Genomic DNA, 23,141 nt, shown 5'->3' on the forward strand with positions numbered 1-23,141 from the left:
TTTCCTAGTTCAGGATCCAAAAGTACTGTTAGCCTGCTAGTTTAGTTTGCCGTTTCGAAAATACCTGGGTATTGTCGAAACGTTGGCATTTTCCTAGTTCAGGGTCCCAAAATACTGTTAGCCTGCTCATTCTATTCGTCGTTTCGAAAATACCTGGGTTTTTCTCGAAACGTAGGCATTTTGCTAGTTCAGGGTCCAAAAATACTGTAAGCCAACTGAGTCCATAAGAAGTTTCTAAAACGCCCACATAAGGTTCTTTTTTAAACGCAGGCTCAAACTAACCCTGATGTTGTAGATGCATTGACGTGAGTAAAAATACAAATTTTAAAAAGTATTTTCACAAATTGAACTACTTTAGAAGGGAAAGTACAGAGTTGTTTCCCGGCGGATTTCCTACCCCACCAGGAAGTGCCTTTAGGCAGGACAGTTCTTTTTAGAACTAAGGAGTCTTCTGATATATGGGGAAATACATAACAAGCAATATACAACATTATGACTGGTTAAAATGTTCGGTTTCTTTATTGAAATAAAACTCCACCAAAATAAAATACTGGTTAATGATAAAAGAAATATAAAATATCGATAACATTGCCGTTGTACTGATCAGAACTATTTCGTAAATATTATATAAATTGCAATTTCAATATAGGCCGATGGTATACTAAAACACAGTGTTTCAGTTACAACTTTAGTTATACGTAAAGGAAATAATTAAAAGCTCTGTTATTAAAAACATTAAATTTTGCAATTGTTGTATCCAACGAGATTATAAACAAAGTTGCACAGTAAAACAAGCGTCAGGCCTCGGATGGATTCCCACAAGCTGGAAACAACCTCAGAACCATCAGTTATTAATTTAGTGTCATTCCTGCATTTTTCAATTCGGAAGAGGGGGGGGGGGTTTCCAACCCAACCCCCCAAAAAAGAAGACAAATTGGGCCTGTAAGAGTGTTAGCAACAAAAGTAACCTATAGTAGTTTAGACAATTTTTAACGGGAATACACAATACAGAACAAAATGGAACAGAGTATCACCAACGTAAACGAAGATTGAAAACAGTAGTTTTATACAATAGACTGTCAGAAAATATTGACTTCACGAACCAGCAGTGAACAAGGAAACCACGTTTGGTGTGTTTGTTTGTTTGTTTGTTTGTTTGTTTGTTTGTATGTTTGTTTGACCGTTTGATTTCTGTTTTGGGAGGTGTGAGAAATGGGCAGACGTGTTCATTGATATCAGAATTGATGTTATAAAGGGATAGGTTACGGTAAATCATTGCTTTTGTAATTTAAATATCCAGTTTCAAAAGAGAAACACCTAAAAACTAACGTACGACACTTAAAATGCTTGCGTTCACTTTATCGGGGATAAGCATGTCCACGACTGTCATTTTGCTTTGAACGTGGTCTACGAGATACAACACATTTACACAAGGAAAAAATTAATATTGTTTTTCCCTTTGAAAAATCAGCTAAGCAAACAAGGGATATCACAAATAGTGTCTGGAAAATGAATGTCAAAGAAACGGGGTGCAAATCGATTGGGATACACTCTAAAAACGCCCGGTAGCAAAATCGACGGGTCCCAGGTGACCTGACCCATTTCAATATAAGACTGATCTGGATGGAGACTGGTGTTTAGCTCTGGAGCTCGAGTATTTTATTTTATTTTTTTATTATTATTATTATTTTTTTTTTTGGGGGGGGGGGGGTATTAGATGACAGTGCCGTTTTGATACGGGATAAAGGGAGGTTTGAATATTGAGGACGTCCTTGAAAGATCGGTTATTGGTTTAAAAAGTGTGGTTTTCCTGAAACAAAGTGGGGTTCAAAACAGATCAATCCAACACCAGGGAGACCAAGCTATTAGCTGTATAAAAAATAATGAACACGAACCTTTTCGCTTGTATGCAACAAGCAGCACTGTGCCTGACCAGTGATAACATGCGCAGTGCAGAGACCACATTGAAGTGAACGCAGTTTTGAAATCTCAACGTTACCAAATGTCTTGATATACGGCTGTTTCATGTCGCCATTTAAAATTCACCATTTAAAAACAGTTTCAAATTGCAATTGTTACGTGCTCATCACTAAAATTATACTTATATCGTAATACACAACCAACAGGGTGCAGTCTATAAAAATGTGAACAAAATCAATTATACATTTGGGTGGATGAAAACACAGTTGTTGTTATGTCAGACACGTTAAACATGAGGGGAAAATATTAGTCACTTCATCAAACTCAATACATTTCACACAATCAGTTTAAAATGGGAGGGAGATACTTTAAGGGGTTATGCATTGACATCACACAATCGATTAACAAGTAATGTACACATTGGGTTGCTGAAGACCCCTGTAAATATTTAACCATTTTAACCCATGCAGAAAACAAGTAATACGTGTGTTCTCTTAGTTAACTTTGAAAAGATGGAACGTTCTAGTAAATATTGGTAAAAAATTATCCACATGTGTTTTGTTCATGACTTTTCAAAATTCCTCAAAGTTGGTCCTATTTTATTTGTTAAGCAGTACAAACGTTATTTGCATTATAGTGAACTATTTATAAGTGAAAAGAAATCACTATAAATAGCTCATCTTAGAGTTCAACGGACACGACTAGATAACTGTGCCCGTCTTGTAGTTCTTACTATAAATGGGTGAAAACAAGAGAGGGGTATTAAAAAGATAAATGTGATAACAAAATGACACACCATGAAAGGTCAAACCGTGACACTTAAAAAAAAATGCGGGAAAATTGCCATTTTCAACTTCTTACCCAAGATGCCACTAATGCAAAATCTCATTTGAGTAAACTAATACACTGTTTTACTTCATAATGAAAAAGTGGCACTCGGATATGGAACCTTCAACAAAAGTGCAGCAAATTCTGGATTTTTGGCAATAGTTGCTTGGTTAACTGTGAAGAGTAAGTTCAAGATATGTGTAAAATCAAGTGATATTTGACCCCTTAAGGTCAACGTTTTTCGCAAGTGCCTTACTCATCAAAACATAACTCACCATTAAAAGTACAATAAATTGACGCCATATAAGGTTTTTTACAATATATTGTAGTATACAACTGTATACAATTAAATGAACGGTGGGGTGGATTGTGGCTTTTCATTTACAGATCAATTAGAAGTACTTTCAATAAAACAGAGCATACAACATAATCTGAAATAATAAGATACTAAATGCTTCGAACTCAACACTCTAATATGAAACATATAATATGAAACAGCAATAACATTTCATCAAACTCCCCCACGAATAGAATCATAATGTTTAAGAAGTACGAGTCAAAAACAACAATTTTAAAAACTATATAAACAAGTTCAGAAAATAATGCAAAAACATAACCTTCTAAAAAAACATAAATACTGCTATCTGATAATGCATTTCAGTCCAATTTCATGGAGCTGCTTAAACAGAACATTTTGCTTAACATATGTCCGCTGAGCAAATCTAAGCAGGATACCAGTCAAACATGGCACATATGACATGGTTTCCGGCTGGTAACCTTCATCTGGTAAGCAAACATGTTTTCTGTGCTTGTTAAAGTAGCTCTTTGACATTGGGCACTGATGTTAATGCTATGTACATGGTTTGTTAATACTATCACAGGCAGTGCACATCTTAGAATAAAATATTAAAAACAGTAAGATACTTTTGTTCCATGTTATAAGTTTCGGCTACTATACAATCCCTATATCCCCTATATAATATCATATCAAAAATATATATTTATTCATGCCCTGATTGGAAAGGGTTTGCTTTGTGTATGGCATCCCGTCACATAATTTGATAAAGGCATTACAAGTCCATGTTGCTAACTCATAAAAAATGTAAGCACCGGACTAAACAGGATTGGATAGTTGATTTTACTGTCTTCTCACAATGTCACTTATTTTTTTTTGTAAAAATACTTTTGTTTATAAAAACAAGGTAGATTACTATTTTCATAATAGCATTAAAGTCAGGGCAAAGGTTGTGTTTATCTCAGTATGTTCCATTTTAAAACAATGTACAGCAGCACTACCCTCCTTACTTCATCGTATCAATCAATATCCCAAAGCAGGAAAGTTGCTAGATTTTGATAGATTCAGAGCTGTGCAACTAAGTCAACCATTCATGAGTCATTCCTATCACATCAGAGCTCACAGTAGGTGTTGGTTTTTGCTTTTACTCATTGAGCGAGTCCAAACGTTCTTCCACATAATTGCCCTGTTGTTAATGGTTATTTATTCAGCCAGTTAGAAAAACATATACAATACTTTCCTTTTATGTGTTAACTGTGAGCAAAAAAGAAATAAAGAAAGATTACGAATGGTTTGAGGCAGAGGACCTGGCTTCTTAAAGGAAGAAGTCAATAACAGAAGAACCTCTGAGCGTATAATTTTAGGGTAATATTTCTTTAAAACACACTCACTTTGAATATGTACCAATCAAAGCTGTGAATTCTAACCATTGCAATGTCAAGGAAATTTAATTTAAAATCATAAAACTTTCCATAAGTTGTATATATTTGCCCGCAATTTAGCCATTTACTTTAAGACCAGTACATCATACTATATATTTCAACCTCATGCAGCAAAACCAACTTTAATAAAACACAGTAATTCTCTTCTCTCACCATAACCAAGCTCCCAAATCAAGCCTTTGCTAATATTCTGTACCACCATTTATTGCACTTAGAAAAGAAACCAAACTACGGTCTGAAAATCATTAACATGACTTTGCTCTTACAATGTGTCCTGGTTCATGTTTTGAACTTTTGAAAATAAAGAGTTCCGTTTTTGTTTTCCTTTACATTGAAAAACCATATGGTTATGAATTATACAACAGTTGTCCTTTGGTGAGTTTTGTATGTGCACATTTTAAAACAACACTACACATCTTTTTCTTGCACCTGAGAGGATATTCGAATATGAGAAGAATGCTGTATCTCACAAAAAGAAGATCCAAGATGTAGAGAAATTGTATGTCACTGTATTGAACTTTTTCCACTGACGGGGCCAAATGATTTTGCCACTGACTCACCTCAAAATGGTTCAAACAAAAACAGAAACAAAGTCACTTGTACACAACTCTGTGTCTTTGTTAACAAACAAGTGCAAATATACAAGGCCACTCTTTTATGACAAATGCTCAGCCACTTTTGGTGATTTCTTTACCCTAACAGACCTACTGAAGTACTGAGTACACTGAAAAGGGGGTCTATGTTTGTTGTTGAAAAGAACATCAAGGTATTCTCCAACTATGTTTAACTGTTAGGGTAATGAGGATGACAAAAAGAAACAATTACAGTCCTTAAGCTAAGATGGAAGAAGAATTTCCTGATTCCCACTACCTGTAATCCCCGTCCCAATATACTTTGCCAACATTATTTTCTTAAAAGTACTGAATATACACTTTTAGTATTTTTTTTACATAAATATGTACAAATTTTTAGTTTCAAACAATATATACACACCTATTAAATATTTCTTAATTTTTTTGTGCAAGTCCGTTCCCCTAAATGCAAATGAAAAAAGCAAGAATGTTTGAATTCGTTAATTCTGAGCTGCTTTGAAGTGATTTAAGACAAACAATTTGAAGAAACCCAGATGTTTGTTCGTAAACTGAGACACTGAAACGTAACTTCCAGTAGTAATGCTGTAAGGCTATTCCTAACTGCATTCTGAACGTTATTCAGGATATAATATAGACGCTAAAATACAATCACTTGATCAATTAGGCAATGGAATGCAAACAAGCAAAACAAGAAAACCAAAGTTTTTCTGTTTTCCAACACGGTGCACAGTATCAGATAGTTTGTGTTCACATTAAGAAAACAGTGGTACAAATCTTAACACTGTAACAAGTAAAGGCCCGGTCCCACTGCAGCGATAACGAGACTGATAACGAGAACGACAACGATAGCAACGCAAAGAGAATGCATTCCATTGGTTGAATGAGCGTGTGCGTATTCTGCAATTCAACCAATAGAAAGCGTTCTCTTTTGCGTCGTGATCGTTATCGTTTTTGTTATCGCTTCAGTGAGACTCAGACTTAAGTGATGTGCATGAATGGTACATAAACCTATCCAAGGAAACAAAATCAGTGGGCAGACAGGTCGGATGGAAAAAAGGGCATCTCACCAATAACATGGTTCATAAATGTCAATGCTTGATATCTTAAAAACTAGAAAGCTGTCAATTTGATCTATGGAAGTAACTTTGAATTGATCTGAATGGTGTTTGATCATGGTTTGGAGATAGGAACCTTACCCAGTTATCCGGACATTAATAATGGAAACATCTGGACATGGCTAATTGCGTATCCAATTTTCTTTCGCTGACAAATTTCTCTACGGACAGCTGGATCGTTTACAGATATTTGGCCAAAAGGAGAGGAGAGCCAAAACATAAACAGCTGGTATTAATTCTTTGATATTTGAAAAATTGTTAATTCATTTAGGGGGTTAGAACTGCATTAATTTAGAGAGTTTAAAGATAAAAAAAAAACATTCAAAAAAAAAAATTAAATAATTATACATCTGAGGTGGTTTAAAACATTTTAAAAGCAACTGGTACATGTGTTTCGCCATTGTTGCAGTTACATTAATAGAACTCACAGATAAAAATGACAATAAAATCTAATTAAAAAATGTTGTTTGATTCATGTGGAGCGTGCACAATTTGCCAAACATTAAGCACCAGTGTAAAATATCTGCACGTGTTTTTAAAAACTGAATACAATCACAGTGTATGTTACAACCCGACTATTAACAAAAACACATCTCGGTGATTCCCTGCGACCTTCGACGTGCTTCACCTCATAACCTGGTGATGAACCCTGCCTCATTGTCAATTTCGCTGGGTCGTTTGGAGTCCTGACTCTTGAATGGAGAATCACTGATGATAGTGGTGGGGGATGTAGTTCTTCCTGGGCTGGATGTGCCATTGACATGAACTGAGTCAAGTGAGTTTTCGGGTGAATGATGACTCTTCACTGGTGACCCACTGTCATTACTTGATGCCTCCGTCACATAACCAGCTACCTTCATAGGGGGCGTCTGGATCGGAGCCTTCTTTGGGTACCTTCTCGTTTGAGATGCTTCTGGTGTGATGACCGGGGAATGCTGCGGAGAGCTCGTAACTTGGGATTTCTGTGGTGAACCCTCAGGTGATGGGACGACAGCGTCTTTTCTTGGCGATTCCTCCGTTGATCGTGTCGGTGACGGAGGCTGTGAACCGGCTGACTTTGGTGAACCATTACCAGGTTCATTACTGGTTCCCTGTGATGATGATGATGATGATGTCTGAGCAACTGGACTTCGGTGGTTGACCTCGCCGGTCTCTTCTGACCTCTCCTTGGGATTTTGCTCGATGACTACCTGAATCTCAAGGTTACCATTGGTGTTCTGGTTGGCAGACTCTGGGCTCTCCTGATGGGCTGGGGTACCGTTACTATGGGCAATGATGACAGGTGTTTCGGATGAGGATTGATTGGCCTTTAGATCCCTCATGAGCTGCTTACACTTTGAATCATACTCCGACTCCAGCGCCGCTACGTGCTGCAAAGGAAAAAAAAACATTACACGATGACTTTACATTTCTACCACAAAGGTAAGAAACAACAAGAATTGTCACCACTGGCTCAGTAATGTTTTTGCATCACAGTATACATGTAGGTTTAAACGTCACTCAGTTTCTCGAACCCTGGTGGTCTAGTGGTTAGACATCTGCTCTAGCAATGCAAAGGTCATTCATTTGAATCCCACTCGAGTGATTTGTCTGTGAATATTGTTTTCTAAACCCATTGTTCTTGGTAATGTATGCACGCAAACATTGTACATTATCTGGTGAGTCTGCTGCCACCTAGCGTTACAAGGTCTCCCGTTGGTTCAGTTAACAAAATGCATTCTCATTCAGGGACACTTGATAAAAGGAATGACATTGTCAAAGATGCACAATTTACAAAATCTTGAGAAAAAAAACCATTTATTTCTCTTACAGAGTCTTCCTCCGCTGCCAGCTCTTCCTGTAGATCCTTCATTTGATTCTCCAGCTCCTCTCTTTTCTTCTCTTGAATCTCATGCAACTGAGAAAACGAGAAAACATGGAATCTTATTGTTTCAAAAGTTGCAGCAAATTACTCTTTCTTTAGAGTAACCATTAGTAGGATTTAAAACTTTGCATGGTGGAAGTATAACTGAGAGAGATTTGAGGTAACACCATGTGAATATCTCTTTTGAGTAGTGTTGGTTCTGAAAAGAACCGGTAGTTACGACTCAACATTTCAATCAGTATGCTCAGATCGTCTGAAGGAGAGTAATCCTAAAAATATTGGTACTTACTGTTTGTCTAGATGCTACTGCTTGCTGAATGTATTTCTGTTGAGCTTCTCTCCGTAACCTTAAATAAACGACAAATATCAGACAATTTTACATCAGCTGCTGTTCAATGAAGAAATTCACAATCTGAATGATCTGTGCATGATTTTTTTTATCAGTAGGCCTAGTTGAAGTGTGCGACTTTATTTGACCCTATGTTAAAAAACTGTAAATTTGAGAACCACTAGTTCCTTGGTATTAAATATTTTTCTGTAACTTTAAAAGCAACAAATTCCACAAGAATTCCACATGTACCTACGATGAAACCCAAAATGTTTGAATGTAATCATATTGTTCTTCGATTGGAAACAATGCAATTAATTGTTTTGCTGTTTTATTTAAACAAGGCAGCCTATTCAATCGAGGTCCTGTACTAACAGATTAAGAAAAGGGTACAATATATTTTAAGCAAACAGAAAAATCAACAAGTTACAGCAAGTTATAAACCAATTTTAAAAACACTGAAATTGTTAAGGGGTAAAATGCAACACAGTGTAAATGAAACAATGAATAAACAACATTTATGCCAGTAAACAAACAATGAAAACAAAGCATACAATAAAGTCAAGCACTAATATTAAAAACAGTATTGTTTGACAAAAGCATTTATCAAAGTTAAACAAAGAAAACCTGCAAGAAAACAAAATGTACCACAAGATAAATAAACTAATCCAAAATAACTATTAACGATTCCTTATGGAAAAACAATAGATCATCAAATGTATGTTAATTTGTAATCTGGTAAAAGAGGAAATTGCCATGCTGGATATATAACACAAACAAAACTCCTATAAAACGCACATGGTACTGTAATAGGGCCTACTCGATGGATTGGAAATGGAAAAACTTTTAGCAGTTTCGAAAGAAGACACGATAATTTGGTCCTTGGAAAAAAAGTGGGAAAGACCAGTCTTCTCACTTGTTGTATCTCAACATATGCATAAAATAACAAACCTGTGAAAATTTCAGCTCAATCGGTCATCGAACTTTCAAGATAATAATGAAAGAAAAAATACCCTTGTCACACGAAGTTGTGTGCGTTTAGATAGTTGATTTCGAGACCTCAAGTTCTAAATCTGAGGTCTCAAAATCAAATTCGTGGAAAATTACTTATCTCTCGAAAACTATGGCACTTCAGAGGGAGCCATTTCTCACAATGTTTTAAACCATCAACCTCTCCCCATTACTCGTCACCAAGTAAGGTTTTATGCTGATAATTATTTTGAGTGATTACTGCCTTTAAGATATTTTTCAGGCTATTTAATGACAAAATTAAGGACAACAGGATTTCTCCAAACTGTACTAACCTGTGGAGTTCCTGTTTATCTCCTCGTCTTTTACTCATCTGCTTCAAGTCCTCTACATTCTTTTCATCAAGCCTCTTTCTTAATTCAACCTCTTCCCTGCAAACAATCAAATACATAACCTTTTATTTTGGTTGATATTGGTGTTTATTTTTAAACTTTAAATTTCATCAATCTTTGTACAGTCACATGCAATTTGGCCTTTTGGCCACGATTTGTGGTTTTAATTAAATTAAATAATAAAAAATAAATTAAAAGAAGCAAAACAGTAAATGAGAAAAAGATCACAAATCTCAACTCATGTTAAGGGGAAGGTACACGTTTGGTAATTGTCAAAGACCAGTCTTCTCACTTGGTGTATCCCAACACAAGGATAAAACAACAAGCCTGTGAAAATTTGAGCTCAATTGGTCATTAAAGTTGAAAATGATGAGAGAAAAAACACCCTTGTTGGACGGATTTGTGTGCATTCAGATAGTAATAAAAGACTTCGGGCTAGAAGTCTGTTATTATTTTAGTAAGAAATTCCCTCTTTCTCAAATTCTATGCTAATTCAGAGGGAGCCGTTTCTCACAATGTTTTATACTATCAACAGCTCTCCAATGCTCGTTACCAAGTCAGTTTTTAAGTTAATATTTATTTTGAATAATTACCAAACATGTACCTTCCTTTTAAGCTGGCCTAAGTATCATCTCCAAGGATTTTATGCCATTACAAAAGAATGAAAAATATAATATGATCAAAGTGTTGCAAAGCAAGGTATTGGCGCTTACGGAAGCAGGAAATTCTGCGCTTATGTCGAGCGTATTTCACAGGTTAGCTGGGAATTTGGGCTTATGTATGTGCAGACTCCAGGCTTCTAGGCTTTCTTCACTTACAAAGCTGGCACAGAAATTCAGCTCTTGCCCTGCAAGAGCCATGAAATTGGGCCCTGAGCATGAGTCCATGAGTCCACTAAGCACAGACACGCCAATAGACCTTACGCATGGAAACACACAGATTTGTACTCGCGGCGCACAGGATTGGCCAACCTCCTTTTGACAACGCCCTCCTGATATGACGTCATGTGCATAAGGTCTATATATTGTGGTTATATGAAAGAGCTTGGGCTCCCATGGATTCAACCTACTTCTTGTGTTGTCCATCCAGCTTGGTCAGTTGCTTCTCGTGAACGGCGACCATTAACTCCATCTGTAGTTCATACAGAATCTCAGCGTGCTCTTTTTTCAAGTCTTTCTCATTGGTGTAATGTTTCCTGTAGAGCTCAATCAATGCATTCTCTTGGGCAGCTTCCTTCTTCACGATCTTGAGGAGGGTCAAAAGATAAGATTCGGATAAGACACCAGTAGCTAGGAAGGTAATTTTATTGCCGGCACCTTTTATTTCAAGGTTTCCTCACACCGCTAATTAATCGTTTAAAAATTAGTTTTAGCTGTTGCAAACTGCTCACCGACCAAAATGACCAATAGAATAAATGTAAAGAGTGGTTAATGGCCATAAACAATTGCTTGTATTTGTTTATTTATTTACTTAATTTATTCAAGCTTTACACAATAAGACAAATTCAAAAGACAATCAAAAACAGACAAAAGACAACGAAATCATTACAAGAGCAATGCACTTACAAGAATAATACAAAAAGACAATGTACAAAAAGCATGTGATGACACAATATCAATTCAACAAAAGAGGCACCCTAGAAGGGGGAAAATTAGGAATACAAGGATGAAAAACAAGTATAATATGATTATATATGATAGTCCTATACCTAGTAGAATCAAACTGGTTTACTCTCTTCAGAAAGAGGGTAAAACATTGCCAATGAAGATTATGGAAATGATTGAAAACAGACCCAAGTAGGATTTGGAACTTTGCATGGTGGGAGTAGAACCAGGTGAGGTTTTGCAGTAGCACCATGCGCCAGTGGTTGATAACTCAACAGTTCAATCTGTATGCATTGATTGTCTTCAGTTCCGACTTCGGCCTACAGGCTTTACCGAACTAAGCCCAGCTTATCCTGTTCCTATTGCTGTTTTTGCACACCATTGAGCCAAGCCCAACTACCAGTTATCTCCACAGCAGAACTTAAGCAAAGCCCATGGCCCAGAATCCTCCTGAAGATGATGAGAGCATACTGACGACACTCAAAAGGGATTTACCCATGGCGCTACCGCAAAACCTCACCTGAATACAGCCTATTTCAAGTGTTCTAAGCTACAGGGATTGAGTTTACACAGAAATTTTACTTATTGTACTTTTGTTGCTAGAAAACTACTGAAGAAGGAGAAGGCGAGATGAGTTGTAAGCATGATGATGGATTCCTAATCATACCTCATTTTCTTTATCTCGTGTGAAACCATCCAAGACTTCATTGAATTGCTGTCTTAATTCTTCTAGGTTACTGTAGAAACAAAGAAGTCAACAAATTGTGTTAGGCTCATCAATCATGGATGTGACCAACTTAAGAAACGTTAGCTACAGCTGAGGCCATTGACAGGCGCATCAGAAAATACCCATTAATGGAACACAGACATGCTGATTTTGTCTCCATATTCACGAGCGCACATGACATAACAAATTTATCTTTAAGCAAACTTGACATGCAACTTAAAACAGCATATTACGCAGGGTCTGATATAAACCCTGGTTTTATACCTTACTGCTGTTGCTATGGATCGACCAATCAGAATTTTTCAGGCGATTTGGTAAACATTTGACTAATTTCTTGAAGGCAATGCAACTTAATTGGAAATCAGATTAAAAAGGGAAGAATATCATGCCTGTTAAAAGTATCTCTTGACATCCATCATTCTCAAATCATTCCTTCAACTTTGTCAAATACCCATCTCTTAAAAACATTTTAAAATAACAGATTTCGGGGTTGAACAAATAAATATTTACTTGAGTGGGATTCAAACCATCGACCTCTTGATTAACGAGTTGGAGCTCTACCAAGTCAGCTATCTTGCCTTATATTGGTGGTCTCTCTATTTCGTCAATATTTTTGATCGGGGGTGCCAAAAAAAAAAAAAACAGACATTTATTATTTGATTACTTACAGGCCTTTCTTGGCTGCTTTCTTGATCTGATCAGTCTGCTTCTTAGCGAGTGACTTATAAGCCTTTTGGTGGGATTTACGCAGTTTGCTGATTTCCTTCACGTGGGATCTCTTGAGTTTGCTCTGTTTCTTCTCCTCCTTCTTGATCAATTTTTCCAGCTCATTGTTCAGACGCTGAACGACTTTCTTGTATTTCTAAACATTTGGAATCAAATCAAAAAAGAAACTGTAATATTGCAGCTTTCTCTAGATAACTGTTTATAGCGAAATTGTGTAACCAACAACATTTTCTTGACATTTTCATTGAAACAAAGCCATTTCCACCATCTACATGTACAACGTCCAATGAACTTCAAATGAAGGTTGGCATAGTGGTATCTTGTCTTGCCTTCCACCTCTGGAACTCATTGAGGATGATAATTCCAATTACGAACAAGCAAAAGCACGATCTAGTTGCAAAACTAAACTCATGTCTCTCCCCTGCTTTCTAAAAATAATGTGGGTTTGACAACTGAAGTTGAAAGTTATCGGTTAAATTTGAATTCCTCAGACTAAAGGGGGCAGTTGCTGTACATGTACATGTCAAAATGGTTACGGGCAAGCTTTTGTATTGCAACTTCAAGATGAGCAAACCCTGGTACCTTGTTGTGCCACGCACATTCATTCAGAATTGTGTGTTTGCTGTCTCTTGCGTAACTATGCAAATGCTTGCCCGAATCAGGTGACTGGCAACTCTCTCTTTAGTCTGAGGAATTCAAGTTTAAGCAATGGAAATTTACCTGGTAAGTCTGCTGCCACCTAGTGTTCAAAAGTCGCCCATTACTTGTAACTCAGCAAGTCATTGTACCGGACGGTATTTGAATTTAACTCCTAGTTGGCTCATTTCCAAACAAAATTTGATAAGTGATTTTCTTAGATTGCTACTATCACAAAACAATTAGTTTGGAGGTTATTTAAATTTAATGACTGTAAGTTATTATTATACCTACCTTGTGTTGTTTAATATCATCTAGGGTAGCAGCTTGTATCTCCTCTGTAAGATTACACCACAAATTGAAATATTAAACAACTGTAGAGTATTGGTTATGACTCTATTCTTAGTTTACCATTAAATCTTTCTGGAGAGCACTTTTTAGAAGAAATTAGTTCCTGGTGCAAAAGTGCTTTCGTAAAGTTGTGTGCATCTCTTTAAAATGATTGTTTTATCAAAACGTTTTGTCCGTTTCCAAGACCAGAAATCAGAGTTTCATCAAAGCGCAAGTAAGATTTAATAATTACTGCAATTTCAGATAAAGCAACCAAATGCCGCAAGTCAAAAGATTAATTGAAGATGGGTTAGAAAGGCTTTTGTTTTCGCCATGGTTCAAAATCAAGTAAAAGTTGAGGGTTGGTTGTACCACAAACCATGATGGTCCCACTATGCCAAAAAACAGCCAATCTAAATTTTAAATGTTCATGGGTCAAGAATTTTTTCCACTTACTACAGTTGGGTTAGCAGTTTGAACACTTCCTGAACAATATTATTATGTTAAAATTTAAATCTGTGGAATGATAATTTCCAAGATAAATATAGACGTGTGCTGTGCATGAAGATGAAATTTGTAGACACAAGAAAAAAAGCTATTAAAGAGTGACAGCAGTTATATCAAAAAGAAAAAAAAACACGATTAGTCAGTAATAAATTTTGGTTTTACCCTTATACCGAGTGTGTTAACACTGTTTACTCAGCACTTTCCTGACTTCTGTGAAAAAAATCACATGATTTGAACTGGCTCTAGCTACAGGGCAATCTCGGTGGTCTTGATGGTAAGACACTGCACTAGAACAGCAAAGGTTGTGGGTTCAAATCCCACCCGGGTAATGTGACTGTGATTTTTTCACAGAACTCAGGAAAGTGCTGAGTGAACAGTGCTAACCCCCATCAGTGTAAGGGTTAAAACAAAATTGAAATTCTTTATCCCCGATGCAAATTTAACATCTATTAGTCAGTAATTGATATACAGATTGCACATTGTATACAACACAGTCATGCAAACTTCACTCCATGTCAATATCATGATTAAAAGCCACAGTTTAACAAAGATAAAATACGCTCAGTGAGTCTACATAGTTATCAATGATACTGTAAAAAGACTGGGCTGCTATTATCTAATAAGTTAGTTCAAATTTTGTTCAATAAGAGATTCATTTAATAACAGAGGTGCAACGAGGGGCTGGAAAGCCATATCACAATTACTTTTTTCTCCGAGAATTTCGGACGCCAAATTTTACTTTTTTTAACAAAGATAAAATACGCTCAGTGAGTCTACATAGTTATCAATGATACTGTAAAAAGACTGGGCTGCTATTATCTAATAAGTTAGTTCAAATTTTGTTCAATAAGAGATTCATTTAATAACAGAGGTGCAACGAGGGGCTGGAAAGCCATATCACAATTACTTTTTTCTCCGAGAATTTCGGACGCCAAATTTTACTTTTACTTGAGCGCAAAAAATTATTTTACGCAACACAATGCAATTTTCTCACATTCAAATTTGGGTGACTGCACATGTAAAGAACATCTAAAATTCTTGAAAGGTTTAATTAGCACACACACTTTGATGAAATGGTAAGGAATAAGATGTAACGCAACAACAATATTGCTTAGTGATAACCATGCAAATATTCAGACACTGGAAGCTGCTTCAGGGAATAGAAGTTCAGTGTGCTGTATATGAAATGTGAGTCATAATCTACTTGTGCACTAGCTTGTTAGAATTAATCACTAGAGCTATTAGACTTCAGACATCCTGAACCTTGACACAATCTAACACAATATTAAATAAGCTTGAGGATTTATAAGAGAAAGAAAGAGCATCCAGATCTGCAAAGGAAAGCACAAGATTACGTGACAACCGTTAGCTGAAAATGGAGATGGACACAGATTAGATGTAGGGTATGATTTCAGTCTGACTTCGCTAAGAGTCCTTGCAAGGTTTAACTTATAACCAGGTAAACAGAGAGCTGGAATAGGAGTTATTAGAAAAAACAATGTTGAAGACAAAGCCTACCAAATACCTACCAAAAAGCCTACCAAAGCCTACCAATACCATGGCAACATAGTGATAACTAAGGATTGCACAACAATTTGTCTGTAGCAGCATGCAGTGGAACATTTCTAACTACAATTCTCAAAACTACAACAATTTGAACAGTTTGGCGGGAGTTGATCAATCTCTGAATCAATCGTCTTCGAGGTCATTCTAGGAATAAACCTTTACTAACAGAAGAATAGCATGCTGTTTATCTACTATGCTAGATCATTCCCAACTCATGCAAATGCAATGTGCTCAAAACTCATGGCTTAACCAACATAGGACATCGATTCTAAACACTCCAAACAGAACTGGTCCATTATTAAGTGCTTGTTTTTCTTACCTGTTAAAAAAAAAAGCAAAGCTTACAGAATGTTAGTGTCTAGATACACCACATACGTAGAAAGATTCAGATGAAATTTGGGTCAAGTACACAAGTTAGCTTCCACCGAAATCGTTTTGGTTTAGCTTTCAGAAATGAAAAATGTACAGATTTAGGGAAAAAAAAACTTCATCAAGCCAGGAGTTTTATCAAGCCAGGAGATTTGAGCAAAAGCAAGTAGCATGTCAACTAATATGCATGCTGCCACTACGAGTGAATATGTTTAAATACACTGAGCCATACAGATCCACAAACCAAGTTACAACACTCAAGTAAAATCAAGAAGTATTAGAAATGATAAAGAGTTGCTGTCCTCATTAACCTACTGAGTACACTGTTTATTGAGGGTGAGGGTAGGGGAGTGCTGGAGAAGCAGGGTAGTAGGGGTGTGGGAGACTAGGGGTGGCTTCATGCACCCATCAGTACCTGATTGACCCAAATTGGGTGCACTAATGCTGCGACTGTTCTGATTGAGAGGGGAGCTCATGGATTCCATCTGAAACTGGGCAGTGCCCAGAGATCTGGATCTGGGCATGGCCATGCTGTCTGCTTACAGGAGGCGGCAAGGGGAGAAAAATTATGCAGGAGAAAAAAATGAATGAATGAAACGTAATAAATGACTGAGTGCATTATATGTGGGTTGAAAACTCGAGTCTGCTTGCTGTATGAGAATCTATTCTTAGTGAGCCATCTTAAGTATGGGAGAGACTAACATCATTATTTCTTGTAAACCGATTCCATGACCCAGCTTTTGAATATGGTAAGGGAAATATCCAGACCAAAAAGATTCAATGTTCCCCTTCAGCGTTTTTCATACTAACTCTCTCTCATACTTAGGAAGCTCACTTGAGCTAGGGTGACACTTCAACCGTTACAAACATTTCTGATCCTTTGATATATGAACTAGAATTACAGAGTCGACCTCCAGGTGTAAAATTCATTTAAGTACCATGAATATTCAGATGACAATTTTATCAGGTGACAAATGTATCTTTGGCTCAATACCTTTGCATATGATTCCTTTAAATGGCAAATAAAAACAAGTGAAACAAATCATAAATATTCATGTCACAAAACAATAAACAATTTCATTAATAATGACTGGACCTTGAACAAATAATTTTGGAATGATAAATGATTAATGTAACCGCTCTTTTGAGATGATTTTACATTGCACAATCCTCTTAAGTGAGTTAATGATGAGTCATGAACTAAATAACAAGCTATCATACAATAAATATTTCCTGAGATATATCATTATTGTCCACATTCGAACCCGGAACCCTTGATACTGTAAGGCAGAATACTGGTAGTTGTTCATCAAGTTGTCTAAATTCTTTTTCATTTAAAAAAAAAAAATAAGGGAATTTTTTCAAATGATACAACTCCCTGGTGAAAAATATTACGCGATAAGTTAATATTGAATTAATTTCCACAAGAAAGTTTTTTAAAACTACAAAACTAGAAAGCAAAACTTGTGACTTACCGCCCAGCGAGGAGGCAGGAGTAAGTACAGCCATGCTATTCTGAAGTTTAGAGCTGGATTTCACGCCATTCTGTTCAGTGATGGTGTTCTTACGGTAGGCCCCGGTGGTTGTGCTAGGGGCGGCTGGGGTGGTTGAGGCAGGAGCGTCCGAGGGTTTACGCTCTACAATGCCCTCGGCAACCTCCGGAGTCTCCTCTTCCTCCCCATTCTCTTGGTCCTTAGAAAGTAAAATGTTAAGAAGATTTTTTTTAGAAGTAAAGCCTGACGATGACCGGAGGAGGCTAGTCAAGACCAATAAGAACTCACTCCGCTGCAGTGAAGTTCATAACAAGAAGTCCCCTCGATTTTCACTCTTTTTTCCCCCTCCAAAACCTGATGACTAATGAAGCTGAAACTTCTACAGGTAAATTATATCACACACATCGTCGTTCACAGTGGGTAAGGAGTCATGTCACTGCCAAAAACTTGATCTACAAAAGGTATCAAAACCCTTTTACCCCAGGGCTCGATTTCACTAAGAGTTAAAAACTTAAGGCTAGTCTTAAGTTAGGACGAGTTACTCATCCTAACTCGAGATAAGAAATCCACCCCAGGATAATTAACCTTTGCACCCCATACCTGTGGCTTCTCTTGTTCTTTGACCTTAACCTCCTCTTCCTCCAGAGCCTTGAGCTGAGCGGCTCTCTTCTCCACCTTGCTCTGATGGGCGATGGGATTGGCCAGAGCATCGGCAAAGTTGATCATCCCTTCGGGAACGTAGTCTTTTACCCTAATGTTGAGGAAGAGTGTAGGGAGCATCAGGGGCTGGTTGGACTCGTTGCACAGGAAGATGTGGCGGTACCCTAGAAGGAGAGTATCAACAGACAGGCCAGACAGTCATGGGCAAATACTTTTGCACCTGATAAGGCCCTCCCCAAAAAAACATGTTTAGCGTCCCTGCTCTCTTCCTTTTTAGAGGCCGTCTCCATTTTATTAATATTTTTTCACGAAAAAAAAACAAAAACATTTTAATGATCTCATGCAAAAACAAATCTCTTTTGAAAAAAAATCCCAGCTGGTTGTCCTAAAAAAAAGTGATGGGCGACCATTTAAAAAATAGAAGGAAAAAAGGGCCCTTCTCCTTCCATTTTTTTTAAACGGCAGGATGCTAACGATTTTTTTAATTTATTTAGCCTAAGTCAATCATGGCAATTTGTGAGCTTCAATCGGGTTGATCTTGGAGTGAACTGCATATCCTGGTAACATTTGTCTACTCCAGAAAATGCAAAAGGTCATGGATGAAATATAACACAATATGGAAAGCACTGGACAGTGCTATATCTATACTTCCTTAAAGGCAGTGGACACTATTGATAATTACTCAAAAGATTTATAATCATAAAACCTTTCTTGGTGACGAGTAATGGGGAGAGGTTGGTAGTATAAAACATTGTGGGAAACGGCTCCCTCTGAGGTTACGTAGTTTTCGAGAAAGAAGTAATTTTCCACGAATTTGATTTTGAGACCTCAGATTTAGAATTTAAAGTCTCGAAATCAAGCATCTCAAAGCATACAACTTCGTGTGACAAGGGTGTTTTTTTCTTTCATTATTATCTCGCAACTTCAACGACCAATTGAGCTCAAATTTTCACAGGTTTGTTATTTTATGTATATGTTGAGATAAACTGTTGAGAAGACTGGTCTTTGACAATAACCAATAGTGTCCACTGTCTTTAAAAAGAAAAACATTAACAGCCATGATGCGTCTTGGGAGAATAAAAAATAAAAAATAAAAACTTTTTTCCAACGGCAAACATAATCGGAAAATATCAATAAAAAGACTCAAAGGTATGCATGGTAGAAATACAATAACATAAGAAATTTGTGGTGACACAATGTAGATTAATATCTTTTGAGTATTGATGGGCTAATCGTTTCGGACAGTATACTTTGGTGTCAACGTAAATTTCTGATGCTATCTCACCTGGTCTGAGTGATTCCACAGGTAGTATTCTGTGTCCAACCATCTTTCCATTGTCTTCAAACACTGCAATACGAAGCATGGCCAACTCGGGCATAATAACCTACATGGAAGGAATGACATAAGAAAAAAATGTTTTTCAAAGAAATATGAGAGTGAAAGTATACCGGTTCTCTGCCATTCACAGGTTTATTTTAGTTTAATTCTGCATGGGAATGAGAAAACATGTCTCTGGCTACAAGAACTTTAATATTTTTTGTTCAGGAGCCATTTTATTGCTTACAGCCTTCTGTTACTGGGAAAGAGAACTCTGTGTGCATTGACTGTATGGGTTTTCCCTGGAATAATTCTCTGGGGTTTTCCTCCCACATCTAAAACTGAAATTTCTTCATTGTCTTCTCTCTTCTCGTTTGGCTCTAAAGAGAGTGTTGAGGATATATATCCAGATCCAGATGAAATCACCTTCGCCCTGCAGAATGAATTCATGTACAACTGATGAGGTGAAAACTGTGAGGTACCTTTCTGAAGACAAAGTGATCACCATCAAAGACGGGATTGATGGAGTTAGAACTGGATGACTTGGTCTTGTAGCGCCTCCGCACCGTGTCAGCAGGGAGGCCAAACATGTCCACTTCTACGTATGTGTTGACCCTTCGATCACTTAAGAATTGACCACTTATGACCTGATAGGGGAAAGGATACAATTTAAGGCATCATTTCTGATTCATTACCTGGGCAAAATTTCATATACCTGTAAGCACAAAAACTTGCTAAGCACAGAATAGTGTTGCTTAGCAGAATCAGGTTACCAGCCCAAATTACATTAAGTTTTTATTGTTGTGGCTGGTGCCCAACTCAATTTTTGCTTTGCAAAGAAATTTGTCAAGCAGTATTTTCTGCTTAACAGCTTTATGAAATTGGGCCCTAACAAGTAGATGCAGTCAATTCGGCTGGGTCCAAATTGACTGCTAAGGCTGTTGCTGCATGTCAACATGGCGATCAATTGGCTTCAGCATTCCTGAAGACCTGGATCAATCTTTGCATATCTTCTAGACTCAACGAACACACTAACTCAACAATAGTTGTTTCTCGTGCCAGCATGTCAAAATGAGACCAGAATATATATTTTTAGCCTGTTTAAAGGGCTTTGATACCTTTTGTGGATCAAGGTTTTGGTCCCTACTCACTGTGAATGTAGATGTAAACTGCTCACAAAAAGTAAGGAAACTTTTTTCAATCCAGTATATTTGTTATTATTTAGTACTCTCTTTGTATTTGGTATATATCAATGCAAAGCTGAACTGTTCCTCTTAAAAATGATACCACATTTGCAATGACTACATGTTGCTGAAGTTGGCTACATGAATAACAATGAGGCAAAGTCACAAATCAAATGTGCCAAAATTACCGTTGTCTGTGAATGGTCAATAGGTAATGCTCATTAATCAAACCGATCAAGCTTTTCAGAACCATTACACAATGATTTGCACCAGTGAGATCATCGGACACAATTTACCCTCTTCTCATGAAAAACACCTTGTTTGATGGGTATTTGCAAGACGATATTCTACAGCCGAATGCAGTCCCATACTTGCAGACTTTGGACCAAACTCCATCTTTCAAGATGAAAACGCTCGCCCCAATCGAGCCCGACTGGTGACTGACTACCTGAAAAATGTTGGGGTGCACCGGATGGATTTGCCCACTAACAGTCCAGACCTGAATCCCATGGAACATCTGTGGGACCAGCTTGGCCTCGCTGTCCGCGCCAGAACCACCAACACATCAACTGTGGCTGACCTAACCAGGTTCCTTAATGAAGAATGGAACGCCAATTCCTCATCATCAGTGCATCAAAAGACTTGTGTGCAGCATGAGAAGAAGGTGCCAGGCTGTCATCAACGCCTTCGGATCATCCACTTGTTACTGAACTTTTTGTATCAATAAAGTGTATTAAGATCAGTAAGTTGTCTTGCTCTATACCAAATTTCTTGTCTCAATCAAGTGAATTAAGATCAGTAAGTTGTCTTGCTTGTTTGAATTACAGTGTCAATTCATACAGTAACACAAAATTTGCTAATTTTGGCACATTTGATTTGTGACTTTGTCTCATTCTCATTAACATGGTCAAGTCCAGCAACATGTAATCATTGCAACTGTGGTATCATTTTAAAGAGGAAGAGTTCAGCTTTGCAATGATACATACCATATACAAAAAGAGTATTAAATAATAACAAGTATACTGGATTGAAAAAAGTTTCCTTACTTTTTGTGAGCAGTTTATGTAGTATAGTCGTCAAGTTTTTGAGAGAAAAAAAAAGTGAAAATCACAGAGCAATGTTTTCAGGACAGTCGCATAAATCAGTTGTACATGTTAAAATAATTTTTGTCTCACTGAGAGGTGAAACTGTTTTACTAATTTCTCAAAAACTACAGCTCCTCCTCAGCAAGTACTATTTTAAGGGAAGCTTTCTACCATCATTATCTTTAACCCGTAGAAGTTTCATGCAAATCTGTGGACGGTTGTGTTTTGTGTTGTACAAAAAGTACCCACACCCTTTAATACATTTCATTGAAGAATCCCGATGATTCAAGTCCAACTGTTTCTGCCTGTTACATCCACCATCAATATACTCACTCTGACTTCTACCGTGGCTGCCACTACACCATCCATTGTAGACTCGGCAAACGGATCAAAGAGGCGATCTTTACGTCTCATGAACTCTGGCTTAAGAATGTACCCAGTGCGACCATTTATCTCAAAATAACCCATATTCAGCTGCATTGGAAGATCTGAAACACAAGAGAATCATGCTGACTATTATTTCCTCTGCTCAGAACTTTAGAAACTTCATCATCTCTATTTTGTGTATTCCATGCCGTAACACTTGTGTCCTTAAGAAAGACAATTAACCATTGCTTCGTCCTTTGGATGGGACGTAAAGCTGTTGGTCCCATGTGTTGTGTAACGCATGTAAAAGAACTCAGTTCACTTATCGTAAAGAGAATGGGATCGCCCCGGTGTTCCTGGCTGTGGCTGCTGTATGCGCCGTAGCACCTTGTAAACCCTTATATGGTGCTACATAATTGGGTCTCAGAATTCATCTCTGCGATAACCTATCTTTCTGAAAGTTTGTATATACTCAGCGCCTTGAGTACCTAGTTTGGTAGATATGTGCGCTATGTAAGACTTTGATATATATATATATTCATTTTTTTTATTTTCTATGTTTTTGTATACATGTAATTCCATTTGTTGTTGGGGTTTTGGAGGGATGCCACATTGATGAAAGTTTAAAACAAACTTTTGTCTTACCCTAGACGCCCCCTGCCAACAAAGAGTTATGTCCGAAGATTCAAAATACAAATAAACAAGGTCATTAATGCAGACTACTATTATATCTGGTCAGAAATATAAAGTCATTGGTGTAATTTGTAAGAGTTTGATAAATTCCTTTTGCATATTTTTTAGCTCCTGGTAATTGGAGTCTATTG

The 23,141-nt window shown here is 37.1% G+C and overlaps 1 protein-coding gene across 1 annotated transcript; it reads right to left on the reverse strand.

Moving 5' to 3' along the window:
• Positions 1-500: 500 nt before the first annotated feature.
• On the reverse strand, positions 501-22,439 carry LOC117288765 (1-phosphatidylinositol 4,5-bisphosphate phosphodiesterase beta-1-like; the record flags this gene model as incomplete). The annotated part of the gene is given in 14 exon segments (XM_033769602.1): positions 501-7,563; positions 8,004-8,090; positions 8,347-8,404; positions 9,690-9,785; positions 10,816-10,991; positions 12,018-12,087; positions 12,746-12,939; positions 13,734-13,777; positions 16,627-16,746; positions 17,687-17,903; positions 18,305-18,528; positions 19,650-19,749; positions 20,165-20,329; positions 22,285-22,439. Coding segments are annotated over 14 exon segments (2,447 nt in total), but the record flags the coding sequence as incomplete, so codon positions are not given.
• Positions 22,440-23,141: the final 702 nt, after the last annotated feature.

The sequence above is a fragment of the Asterias rubens genome, chromosome 1 (assembly GCF_902459465.1).
Source record: "Asterias rubens chromosome 1, eAstRub1.3, whole genome shotgun sequence".
Classification (NCBI taxonomy): Eukaryota; Metazoa; Echinodermata; class Asteroidea; order Forcipulatida; family Asteriidae; genus Asterias; species Asterias rubens.